Genomic DNA, 11,304 nt, shown 5'->3' on the forward strand with positions numbered 1-11,304 from the left:
GCTTATGAGTGTTTGCACTCTTTCTGTTTCTCTTTTCACTATTTCTGGTATTAGCCTAACTTTGTCTTACAGCTGTGAATTGCTTTTAGTATCTTCAGTGAGTACCTCTTTTCTATCTTAAGCATACTCTTTTTTGTTTGTAATTATACATCATCTTATTCATCTTACAATCGTTTTCCATCTTGACAGACACTAACTCAATTTTATTGTGTGTATATACAACAAAAATCTGACCTGATCCATACAGTTCCCAAACTGTATAGTATGCAACTATTTTTAACATCATCCAGCATTCACGTTCAACTGCTTTTACTGAAAAGCAGTGAAAAGAAATCTTTTATTTTCATCCTCTCCAGTAACAGTAAATTTAAGAGGGTTGCTTTTTTAAAAATTTTGTTGATTTGTTACTTTCTGTTTTGTATCTACTGATCCATAATACATATGAAATGGTATTTTGCTGAGGGTGATTATTCTTAATTTACAGGGCAATGGACAACATTGATATTCCCTGGCACAAAGGACAGGTTTTATGTCAGGAAACAGTCACATGAAGCGTTAAAAACAAAACCAGAACATAAACATGCCATAGTTAAGGTGCTAAAGTACAGAAATTTAACAGCACCTTTCCAAAAGCAAAGGCTGAATTTAAAAACCTTTAAGAAAAAAAAAACAACAAAAAACAAAGTACATTGGAGAAGGTGTAAGTTAAAAATACTGAGCAGTGAGGGATGAAGAACAGGTAGTCAAAGATGCATGAATTTCTGTTCCACTGAGGATGTTAGATACAGGACAACCTCTTTGCCAGAAGAGAACAAAATATGTAGTACAGAGAAAAAGCTAAAACAGAAGGCGGTATTTGTGGTAATGTTTACCATAAAAGGGTAAAAACATTTTCCAAGTAAAATAAGAGTTTGGCATTAACAGAAAATGTTTGTTACGTAGCAGCTTCAAAAGGTGGCTCATATCTTTTATGTACTGACACAACCCAGAAGAAGTATGAAATAGAAAGAGGCAGAAAGATGTTTTTGTTTTCAAACAGTTTCAATATTAAAGAAAATAGCAGGGATTGAGCAATTTTCATTTTTGTTTCAAGTCTGTGTTCTGCCAAAGTCACTTAAATATCAGGAAGTGTCTGCAGCGCGTAGCTGTTTATCAAAGTAAAATAGGTAGAGAGGTAGCCCAAAGGTAGTGGGGAATTTAAGAGAGCAACAATTGGAAGAATAGTGCAATGCAAAACCTAGTTTGCCAACAATTCATGTTTGAGTTTAAAATAAAAACAAACCCAACAACAATAGCAGGTTCTGGAATAGCTCCAGATAGATTTAAATAGATTAGGGTTGGGGCTCCAGACAGAATCTACTCAAACTGAATGTGTAAGAAAAAAAAAAACAACAAACAAAAACCACGTAGCCCATGAAATACGGAGGCTGGTAATATGACTAATCCTTTGGGGTACAAAGGAACTAGAAGTTAATGCAAATATCACAATTTACTTAGCAAAAGGGGGAAAAGCTTAGATATAGAAAACAATTCTCAAAATTAATTTTAAAAGAACATTCTTAGAAAAAAAGAAATAGATGCATGCCTAGCTTCACTGACAATGAAGATTTGATTAGTTTAAAAAAAACACAACAAAAAAACCCCAACAAACCACCAAAAGAAACCCCTGTACTATTGATGGAAGAGCCACATGTCTGATTTTGTTAGTTATTATACAATAAATTAAGGAATTACCCCCACAGACAGCATCAGGAAAAAAAAAGTGTTTCATATTAAATGGCCCTCATGTCTCTCCTCAGAAGAGATTTTTCTAGGGAAGGAACTGCTACTAATAATTAGGCCATTTGCCACATTACTTCAGTATGAGAAAGACATGAAAATCTGTTGTAATTCTCAGTCTAAGCAACTTCAGTATTATTTTCACTCCTCCAGTTCCACAGCAGTGTACAGCTCTCTACAGACTAATAAAGAAATGGCAGGTTGATGCTCAAGGAGCTGACAGCCCAAATTAAGCATGATGCATCACCATACAATACATGAGACCGGAAAGCTTTTTTGAAAAAGAGCTATCAGAATTTTTTTTTTTAAAAAAAAAAGATGTACAGGAGGTGCTTTCACTAGCTACCTAATTAGCATTTTATACAGATATACACATGTAATCTTAAGAGTTTGCTGCTAGTCTTTTTTTTTTTTTTTTAATCCCAGAGAATTAGCTACAGAAGAGCATTTTTGGGTTGAAGGTGAAGATAGTGTTTAGTGTTGTAAAAAAAATGGACATTTATGCATTGTATAACAGATTCATTTTTTTTCCTATATGAGCATGGAAGATACTCCAGCCAGAGCTAATGGAATTTAGCTTGTAAAACAGATGATGAAGCAAAGGTGCTTAGGGAGGGTAAAGCTATAGAATGAAAACTCCAAAATGAACTTTGAACCTCAGACACGGATGGTGATCACAGCCTTACAAGACAGGGTGGGAAGCAGCACAACTGAGAAAGCAAGAAGGTAATATAGAAATCAGGAGATGAAGCAGTATTGTACCTGAGGAAAAAATCCAAAAAATAGTATAACAGGAGAACAGCGTCCAGAGGGCAGAACATACCATCAGTGTGAGGAAGACAGGAGGTTTTGCTTACTGAAAGGGTTGCTGAAGGGACACACAGGTGAGTTACACAGGAATTTCAAGTTAGCTGCATTCAGTTTAGCAGCTCAGTTGTCAAAAGGGAAGTAATCATGTGCGATTTGAAGATTGTTATGTTAAAGGCCTTAAAACTGAAAACTCTTAGAAAAGGATTTTGAGATAGGAGGCATCAAGACAGAAACCTAAAGGATGGAGAGACGTTATTCAAAATCTGATGAGTCTTAGTTACTACATACATGATATCACATGTATAGGTTTTATTTTAATGACCCACTGCATTCAGTATAAATGCACTACTTCCCTCGTGCATTTTTTTTTCCTATCAAATAGGCTGCAAGAAAAATTTAAAAAAAATCTGAAGTAGTAACCTTGGTTTACTTTTTACTACTTTAATACTTAAAGAACTATTTCCTCCAGTTGCCTCAAATTCTTGCAAGAGAATAAAAGCCTGCAATGGTGTACTATTTTCCAAACTTTTTTCACACTCTGATTTTTTTTTTTTTTTCATAGCTACTTTGGAAGATCAGCTTTAAAGTTGCAGATACTTTTAGCATGAGTTAAGGGCTGCCTCCAAAGGCACTAGAGGAGAGTAACATTGTATACTCTAAATTCCTTCTATCTGTTCTGCACAAGTTCTAGGGAAACCTCCACCGTATGCACACCCTTAGGCACGCATGAGTCCAAAAGTTTTATTAGAAGACCATGAAAAAGACTCAGAGCGGCAGCACACACAACTCCCTGCCCATCAATTTATTAAGCTATTACTATTATTATCAAGCTATTAAACCCAGAGACATTTTCAGGACTCTAAAACTAGACGACTTTCTTCTAACACCTCCAAGACTCATCCCAATTGTGGCAGCAGAAAGCTTCCAGAGCCAAACACACAAAGGCCTTGCGCTGTAGGGTAATGGGAAAGGTAAGATAGTAAGATGTACAGATGGGAGTGCCGACATTCACCTGGGGCCTGGCAGAGAGCCTGTAGCTGCTGCTCGGTGCTCAGCTGTGATCAAGTGACCACAGTGAAAAATACTCTTTCAAGGATCATATTCCAAAGCTTCTCAGGCTGCACAAAAACCTGCTATTTTCCAGCAGTGATTTAGTCTCTTGTCCTCCTCTTCTGTTTATAGCGTAGAGACAGCACCAATCTTCCCTTTCCCCTGCATGAATTCTGCTGTCTCTGTGGGAAGAGGCTAAAAAAGCTTGAAAGAGACAGTAGTGGGTGGAGTGATTCTGTTTTCATAGAGTCTGTTGTGCAACAGCACCATCCAGCTGTCAAACAAAAAATAATGAAACATTAATGCCACTACCCAGATTTGGTCCTTGTACCACAAGCAAAATGAAGAATTACACCTATTCAATGAAAAAAAAAACAAAAACAAAAACCACACAGGTCTTTTCCCTGCTTCTGAATTAATTATATCAGTCACTGTGTTATGTTTTCTGGCTTCGTACACAACAGTATGCTTTAGCAAAACTAAGAATTCAAACCAGTTTATTTCTGCCTAGTAAGACTGGTAGACTACAGCTAACCTCAGTGTTTCAGTGAAGTGTTGGAATATAAGCTCCCAGCTATGAGGAAAAGACATTACCTTTGGCTCACAACCAAAGACAGTTAATCACACTACAAAAATTAATGGAAAAACCTTAACCATTTCATACATAACAGCTGTATTATAGCTACCAACTAACCACTCTTAAGCTTCCATAGTGAAAACAAGAACAGCAACCTCCAGTGAGGAAGAAAAACGATGAAAACTCAGACTTAACTAATGGATTACTTGAGGGGTATTATGACATAAGGAAGAAATCCAAGATTTTCATAAAGTTGTGTTCTTTAACAGTAACCATAAGGCACATGCAATGGAAATAAATGAATAAATGGTATTCCCTACAAAAGATGACTGATTACCTGAATCAAATCCACAAGGTCACTGTTTAAATTTCCCTCAGTTCTTCACTAAACTCAGTTTTGTTGTAACAGTCGCAGGGAGCTTCCCATCTGTGTCCACTGATGATTAGGAAGTCTAATATTAGAATACTGTTCTTGCATTACATGTGCCTTAGCCTGTCCTGTGATCCCACATTCTTGCATTGTTTTGACACTTGAAATCAGGGAAGGCATCTCTTTTTCTGACTTTCTGAAGTCCAGTACTGGTTCTTTACAAACACTTTACAAAGCTGTACAAAGCATCTATTAAAGTCTAAAGATAAGTCAATCATCCTTTAAAAGAAAACAAAAACAGTAGCAACTTTCCAAGTAAATATTGGCAGGAAAAAATTGCAAATGCAACAATTAACCTCCGAGAAAGTGCATTTCTACACTCTAAGAAAACTTGAAAGGAAAACCTAGGATAAATGAGGTTACTTTAAGGAACTTAAGCTTATGCAAGGAAGAATCAGCATAATCGCATCAAGAGGAGATGCTGCTTTTCTTGCATAGAACTAAAACATACAGTAGATTTTAACGTAAGCCCAGAATATAAAAGGCACAGTAACAGGAAAACAGCAAGCACTGGAATAGTAGCCAAAGCCATAGGAGCAAAGAACGCACACAAAGATACAGCACAGGTGCCAAATGACAAACCTGTGCCAAGTGGGAGAGAAGGTGCCCTTAGACCAGCAAAACCACAAGAGTCCAGAGAGACTCAGCCCTAAGGAGAAGGGGACAATCAGCTCCCCCAAAACTGCAGATGAACAAGAAGATCGAATAGAGGCACGGCCAGTGAAGAAGTAGCATGGCTAGGTTTGACTACTAACAGCAAGGAGTTACTACGACAGGGAGAACAGAGAACACAAGACCGTCAAGAGGAGCTGTATTAGAAAGTCATTGCAGGACTTCATTAGATCAGAGACAGAACAAAATTACCAGAAAAAAAAATGTTGGAACAACAACGGAACAAAATGCTTGAATCAGTAAAAAAGAATTGCTGCTAAACAAGGAAAGAAAAAAAAAAAGACAGACTGGTATGTAGGAGGGTATTGAAAGAAGGTGGCGAGCAAGAGCGAGCCTTTGAATCTACGATGAGAGTTTCTTCTCTGCTTCGCCAAAAAAAAAAGTCAGTAAAGTTTGAATTTTAAGCACAGAGAAAGCAATTTAAAATAAAGACTGTGATGATGTTGATTGAAGAAAGCATATTGACCTTGCCAGGAACTGACTAGAGAACTTGTGACATGGCTTGGAGGCTGTACAGCTATGCTCAGAGAACTGCATTTTCAAAAGGCAGAGTCTTGCCAATGACACAAAGGGTATGATCAATCCATTTCAAAACTCAGATGTATAAGGATAATACATAGAACGAAGAGGAGGAGGAAAAGCAGCTCTCCATTAGTTGCTAGTCAGGTCAAATAACAAGGGCAAAGGTAGAAACAGCGTAAAAATCCCACTGAGCATAGAAATAGGCCTCCAGTGGAAAGAAAGAAGACAAGCCAGACAGAAGGAGCAACAGGAAGCCATGAAGTCTTTCCAAAACAGTCTAAATAGAGAGACAACACTTTTATACCATCCTCCATGAGGTCAGCCAGAGTTCTGCCAACTTGATCGCAGTAAGTCCTAAAGGATTTCACATGGAACTTGAGCTCATGACAGTGTTTTTTCTGTTTTACCACAGGGTGCAAGCTTTTAAGCTAGGATACCTGAAGGTACTAAAGGTAAGAAAACAGTGTTTCCACTAGATAGCAATCCATTTCCTTTTACTAGTTGTTCAGCTTAGTTAAGGAATCAATCTTAAGATTAGAGTACCTGTTCAAACTGAGCTTTGTAGTCTTGTATGAGTAAGCATTTCCAAACCCAGGACTTCAGCTGTCCAGAGTCTTAGATAGATGTACTATAGTTAAACCTGCCATGTCACTCAGAGTATATGTTTACATGTCTACAAGTCCCTCTGCCTCCCCGCCAGCGAAGTATCTATTTACTATCCACAGAAGGCACTATTCAGTTCAGGTCTGAGGAGTTCAGTTCTATCTTCATCAACCTCTCTAACCTTGTAACAAGCAAACCTTGCCGATCTGATTTATTGCAAGCTTCTGCTGTCACTGATGAGTACAGTAGCAGACCTAATGACAAAGCTTGCTGGATTTGGGATTTTAGTTCACGAACAGCCTTATTTAAACCAGGGACACAGAATACAAATCATGTGAAAACAGTGATAGGATCATACATGATAAATCCAGAATATTAGGCAGAATAGCTGGATACAAGAAACATGTTGCATATACCAGCCTCTCAACCTGCCCCATCCTTAGAACTACACTGCAAGATGCGCCAGCACCCTCTTTTCAGGCTTTGAGAGTCCCATTAATTTTATATTTCGCATTTCAGAGCAAGTCAGTTTCTACTTGCAAAGTGTGTAGACATAAGCTGTGTTGAAACCCATGTCTCCCAGTAAGAGGCCAAGTTCCCACGACACAGAATATGAACAAGACCAAGAAGTTCTATTCTAGAAAGCTCACACATTTCAAAATTTAAGAGCTTATTTTAATCCAAGATATAGCAACTGTAAATTCCAGTTCATAAAAGGGCAAGTTGCTGCCAATAAGTCTTCACATGTACAGTGAAAACAGTCAATCAGTGCAAGTTTCTAGTCAGTAGGGCTTCCCCATTGATTCCAAGATTTTCTTTCTCTCTTCTGCTGAGGGCATCTCTGGTTTCACACCATTTCTTCTCCTTTGCATCATAATGTCATGCTGAAAATAGAAGAAAGTGACCATGAGAACACAGATTTCTCAGAAGTCTCTGCCTCTGAGCTCCAAATGAATAAGATTCTTCAATAGAAGTACTCTTGATATATAAAGAGCCAGATACTCTGTCTGATTAGCTGATAACTGAAGTACTAGTATTCAATTGACGACATCTGATAGTTTACCTTGCTACTTCAGAAGACAGTGAAATTACAGTATTCCCATTACACTATATAAGACTAATGTGCAATTGTCTGTAAGTAGTTTTTTGGTAGTTTGCATAATTAATGACCAAGCTAAAAGTCTCTTTACTACTGCAGCATAAAGAAAATAGCAGAGAAGAGTTTAACTGCACATAGTTCCTCGTGATACTTTTCTACCACAAAAGAGAAGGAAATAAGGACACCACCAAGTAAGAACAAATTTTTTGTAAGCTTTATCTTAGGTTAAAGTAAACATGACCCAAACCAACAGAAACACAGATGAATTTATCTTAACTCAGAACTTTGTTATATCCATTTAAAATAGGACTTATTACTAGAAATACCTGTCTCAAATTCAGAGGGAAACATATCACACACTGCAAGAACAGACTCACAATTTAAGAGGGTAAACTTAGGAGAACTAAGTGAAGTACTTGGATGTGCATCTGCTTTAGTCTTCCAGCAACACGTACCAAGACTACCTAGGCCTGTAAGTCACTACAAAAACAGTAGCAGCCAGCACTAGCTAAGTCTGAAGAGTTCAGGAACCAGTGTGTCAGAAGTAACGTACTTAAAGCAAAGCACAGAGTAAAACTTAGAAAAATCTACTGCACTTACCCAGAATTTTCTGCAGCTTTTGTACTTCAAAAAATAAGCAGTACACATATCCTTGTTATAGTTGTTGTCATCCATACATTTTCTAGAGGCATCTGTTTCCTTTAATAGGGAAAACACACTTCAGAGCTGAGGGAAGTTACTGTGCTCAGTGTCTAAAAATTCTAACAAGTCCCAGAATATCTATGAAGATAGGAGGCAGCTTCTCAGATGAAAGAATACTATCAAAGAGAGCAGAGGAACATCTATCACAAAGGATAATCAGTAATTCCAAGCAATGACTTCATTTAGAGATAACAAACATTAGTACTCTTTAAATAGTAAGGATAGAGTCCACAGAATACTTGTTTACAAAGATGCTTGGTATAACCCACAAAAGACACTTAAAAATCCACCAAGCTTGTCTAACCAGGATTTCAGGCTCTGGTTTTACAGACAGAAAATTGAAGTGATTGCTATCAGTTGTGGAATTTATATTTATAAGGAATTACTGGTTATTATTTCACACTTACTGTAACAGATGATTTTCAGCTTTTCCCATCTTCAGTTTCTTTAAGAAGAAAACTGAAGATTCTTTAAGAAACTTTTTATGCAAAATGCCAAAAAAAAATTCCTCTAGAAATCACATTATTTAACTTTGAAACATACAAAGAGAAATCCCAAATTGATCATCTTACCGCTACACATGGATTTCTATCATGGTCTCTAAGCTGCTGTGCATGCCTGGACATTCTAGACAGACACTTGTACCTTGGCTAGAAACAGAAAAGAAACAAGTTACGTATCTACTTTTAATAGCAACTCAGGATTAAGTCTGACCTGCAGCATGCGATAAAGGTTTTCCAATAACATACACAATTTGGTTGTCTTTAAAAAAAAAAAAACAAACCACCCCACCATCACGAAACTTCTTTTGCAAAATGTTATTTCAGAAGTACTAACAGCAAGACAACTGAAGCAAGCTTAGCCTGTCACCAAGACTGCTCACTCCCTGATAAATTCCTGCAGAGAATGGAGCCACTGTGGTGACTCTCATACCAGCCTGCCGTAGCATTGAGGAAGTGAACATGTCTAGGATAAACAGCTCCACAGCAGCTGTTCACAGCCAATACACTGTAGACACTTCAATTGGTAGTGTAGGAGAGCAATATACAAGTGAACTTTAACAGATTTGTGCCTACTCCTTAGCTGGGTTCACATCTGTATCTTCACTGAGCTTCCTCAGGTGTAACAAGCACCCAACCATCTCCTGTGTTGCTGTATCAGATACTTTAACAGAAAAAGAAAGGGTTTCACTGGAAGGAGAGACCAGATCCAGTTACACTGTGTATGACAGCTTGAATCACATTTTTCACCACTTTAGTAGTTTGACACTGACTCTAGGAACTTTAAACTTGAAAGACAGAGTTCAGTGCCAAGAACCTACACTGATCCAAGATGATGACATCAAGATAAACAGCAGACCCTCATTCCCTTTACTAATTCACATACATTGCCTCTGGCACACATATGGCCACGCAGGTATTTGTTCCAAACAAATACTAAATCTAACAAAAAATAAATTAATGTTGACCAGATGACTGTTTGAGCCAATGCAAGCAGAAACACAGGACTGAGGAAGAGAGCGCTCTTTGCAGCAAATTAAGGTACAGCCAATCAAGAAAATTGTGAAAGAACATCCTTGCTTGTTGTTTTTTTTTCCAAAGACATTGCTGCTAATTGTAAACTTAAACCTGTTTCTGTTCATGTTAGAGATTGATAACTCTAAGTTTGCAGTAAAAAGCCAGTTTTGCTTGATATCGGCAAACAAAAGTCAAATACTGTTCTTAGTAGCTCACACAGAGAAAGCAGTATTTTAGATGAAGGTTCTTCTTTGAGTAAGAGTAAGCTATTCCAGGTGGATAAGCCTTAGATTTTACATCCTGTGCAAGCATACCCTCCTGGTGCTTAGCGTATTTTTTGCATTCCACATGATTGTTTTCTGCAAATGACCCTTTTAAAGAACAGCATCAGGAAACCTTTCCACTCACCTTTGAGAACTATCCAGTGTTCAAGCTAACTTTACAAGCTAGGCAAATGTTTGCTTTTTTTGTGGGTGCAAGAGAATTTTTGATCAGGCACTTCCAACTCAAATGGAAACACAAGCGTGTAGAACAGCATCATCACCTAGACTTCAAGGAAGGAGGGGCAGAAAAGAAGTAGAAAAAAACAAAAGCAGCATATCACAATGCCTCATCTAAGTCAGTACTACAGACACAACGTTTTTAGAGGTTTGTTTATGTCCATGTTACAACTCTGTTTCATTGACATTAGAGGTGTAAGTACCACTTAAGCAGACATGCCTCGATGTATACACAGTATTAGACTAACTTCAGCCTTACTCCCTAAGACTATCTGTGAGTCCTAGGATGCGTGTTCGTTATCCAAACTGCAATTAACATTTTCAGTTTGGTTACACTAGAGTCTGCAACCGTGCCCAGTTTAACGAACAATACACACAATGCACTAAATACGTACTTAATGAACAGGCAGTTCAGGTTCTCACGAAGCTGCTTAGTTTAGAGTAGACAAATGCTTAGGCATACTTAGCACTACCAAAAAGGTCCGATAGTTTTTGCGCGTGTTCCTCTCTCTCCCCCTCTCCGAAGTACTTCAGGATCTGAAACATTATCAGCCAGAAGGGCAGGCAGGTCACACCGACATGCTGCTTCTGTGTGAGTGAAGGAGCAGTTGAGCGGGAAGCGAGCTTCCCCCCGAGCTGTGCCCATGCACAGGCCGGCCACCCCTCCTGCTTGCACATTACAGCTCTGAGCCCCACCACAACCGAAGGCTTGTCTATTCCACTGTTCTTAATTACGCTTTAACACATTAACAGTCGTAAACCGTACCACAGAGAAATACATTTGGTGCTAGCGCTCTTTAACCCTAGGGCTTTTTCAGTTCATAAACCATCAGGGTCTTCTTCTACAGGCTCCCTTCCACTGAAAAGTGTTTGGGTTTTTTAAGTGTACGTACAACGCTGCTAATCACGCTGCAATACAGACCAGCTGATTAAACCTTAAACCCCGAACTGAAGGTGGTATAAAAACCCTACTTTTTTTTTTGTTGTTTTTTTTTTATCGTTGTTACAGCGGGACAAGCCGGGGGGAGGCAGCCGGCGGGTCC

The 11,304-nt window shown here is 38.3% G+C and overlaps 1 protein-coding gene across 1 annotated transcript; it reads right to left on the reverse strand.

The window, feature by feature from the left end:
- Window positions 1-7,101: 7,101 nt before the first annotated feature.
- CHCHD7 (coiled-coil-helix-coiled-coil-helix domain containing 7) lies at window positions 7,102-8,890 on the reverse strand. The gene is made up of 3 exons (XM_009892776.1): window positions 8,817-8,890; window positions 8,143-8,241; window positions 7,102-7,327 (listed from the first exon to the last, which is right to left on the reverse strand). Exons 1-3 carry the CDS (start codon window positions 8,868-8,870, stop codon window positions 7,226-7,228), a joined length of 255 nt encoding a protein of 84 aa, XP_009891078.1. The 5' UTR covers window positions 8,871-8,890; the 3' UTR covers window positions 7,102-7,225.
- Window positions 8,891-11,304: the final 2,414 nt, after the last annotated feature.

This window comes from Charadrius vociferus, unplaced genomic scaffold (assembly GCF_000708025.1).
Source record: "Charadrius vociferus isolate BGI_N301 unplaced genomic scaffold, ASM70802v2 scaffold79, whole genome shotgun sequence".
NCBI lineage: Eukaryota > Metazoa > Chordata > Aves > Charadriiformes > Charadriidae > Charadrius > Charadrius vociferus.

Excerpts from the sequence above, each read along its gene's own strand:
- CHCHD7 (XM_009892776.1), bottom strand. The coding sequence starts at position 8,870 with ATGTCCAGGCATGCACAGCAGCTTAGAGACCATGATAGAAATCCATGT. Across the intron at positions 8,242-8,816 it reads ATAGAAATCCATGTGTAGCG|GAAACAGATGCCTCTAGAAA; the intron begins GTAAGATGATCA and ends TCCCTATTAAAG. Across the intron at positions 7,328-8,142 it reads AAAGCTGCAGAAAATTCTGG|CATGACATTATGATGCAAAG; the intron begins GTAAGTGCAGTA and ends TTCTATTTTCAG.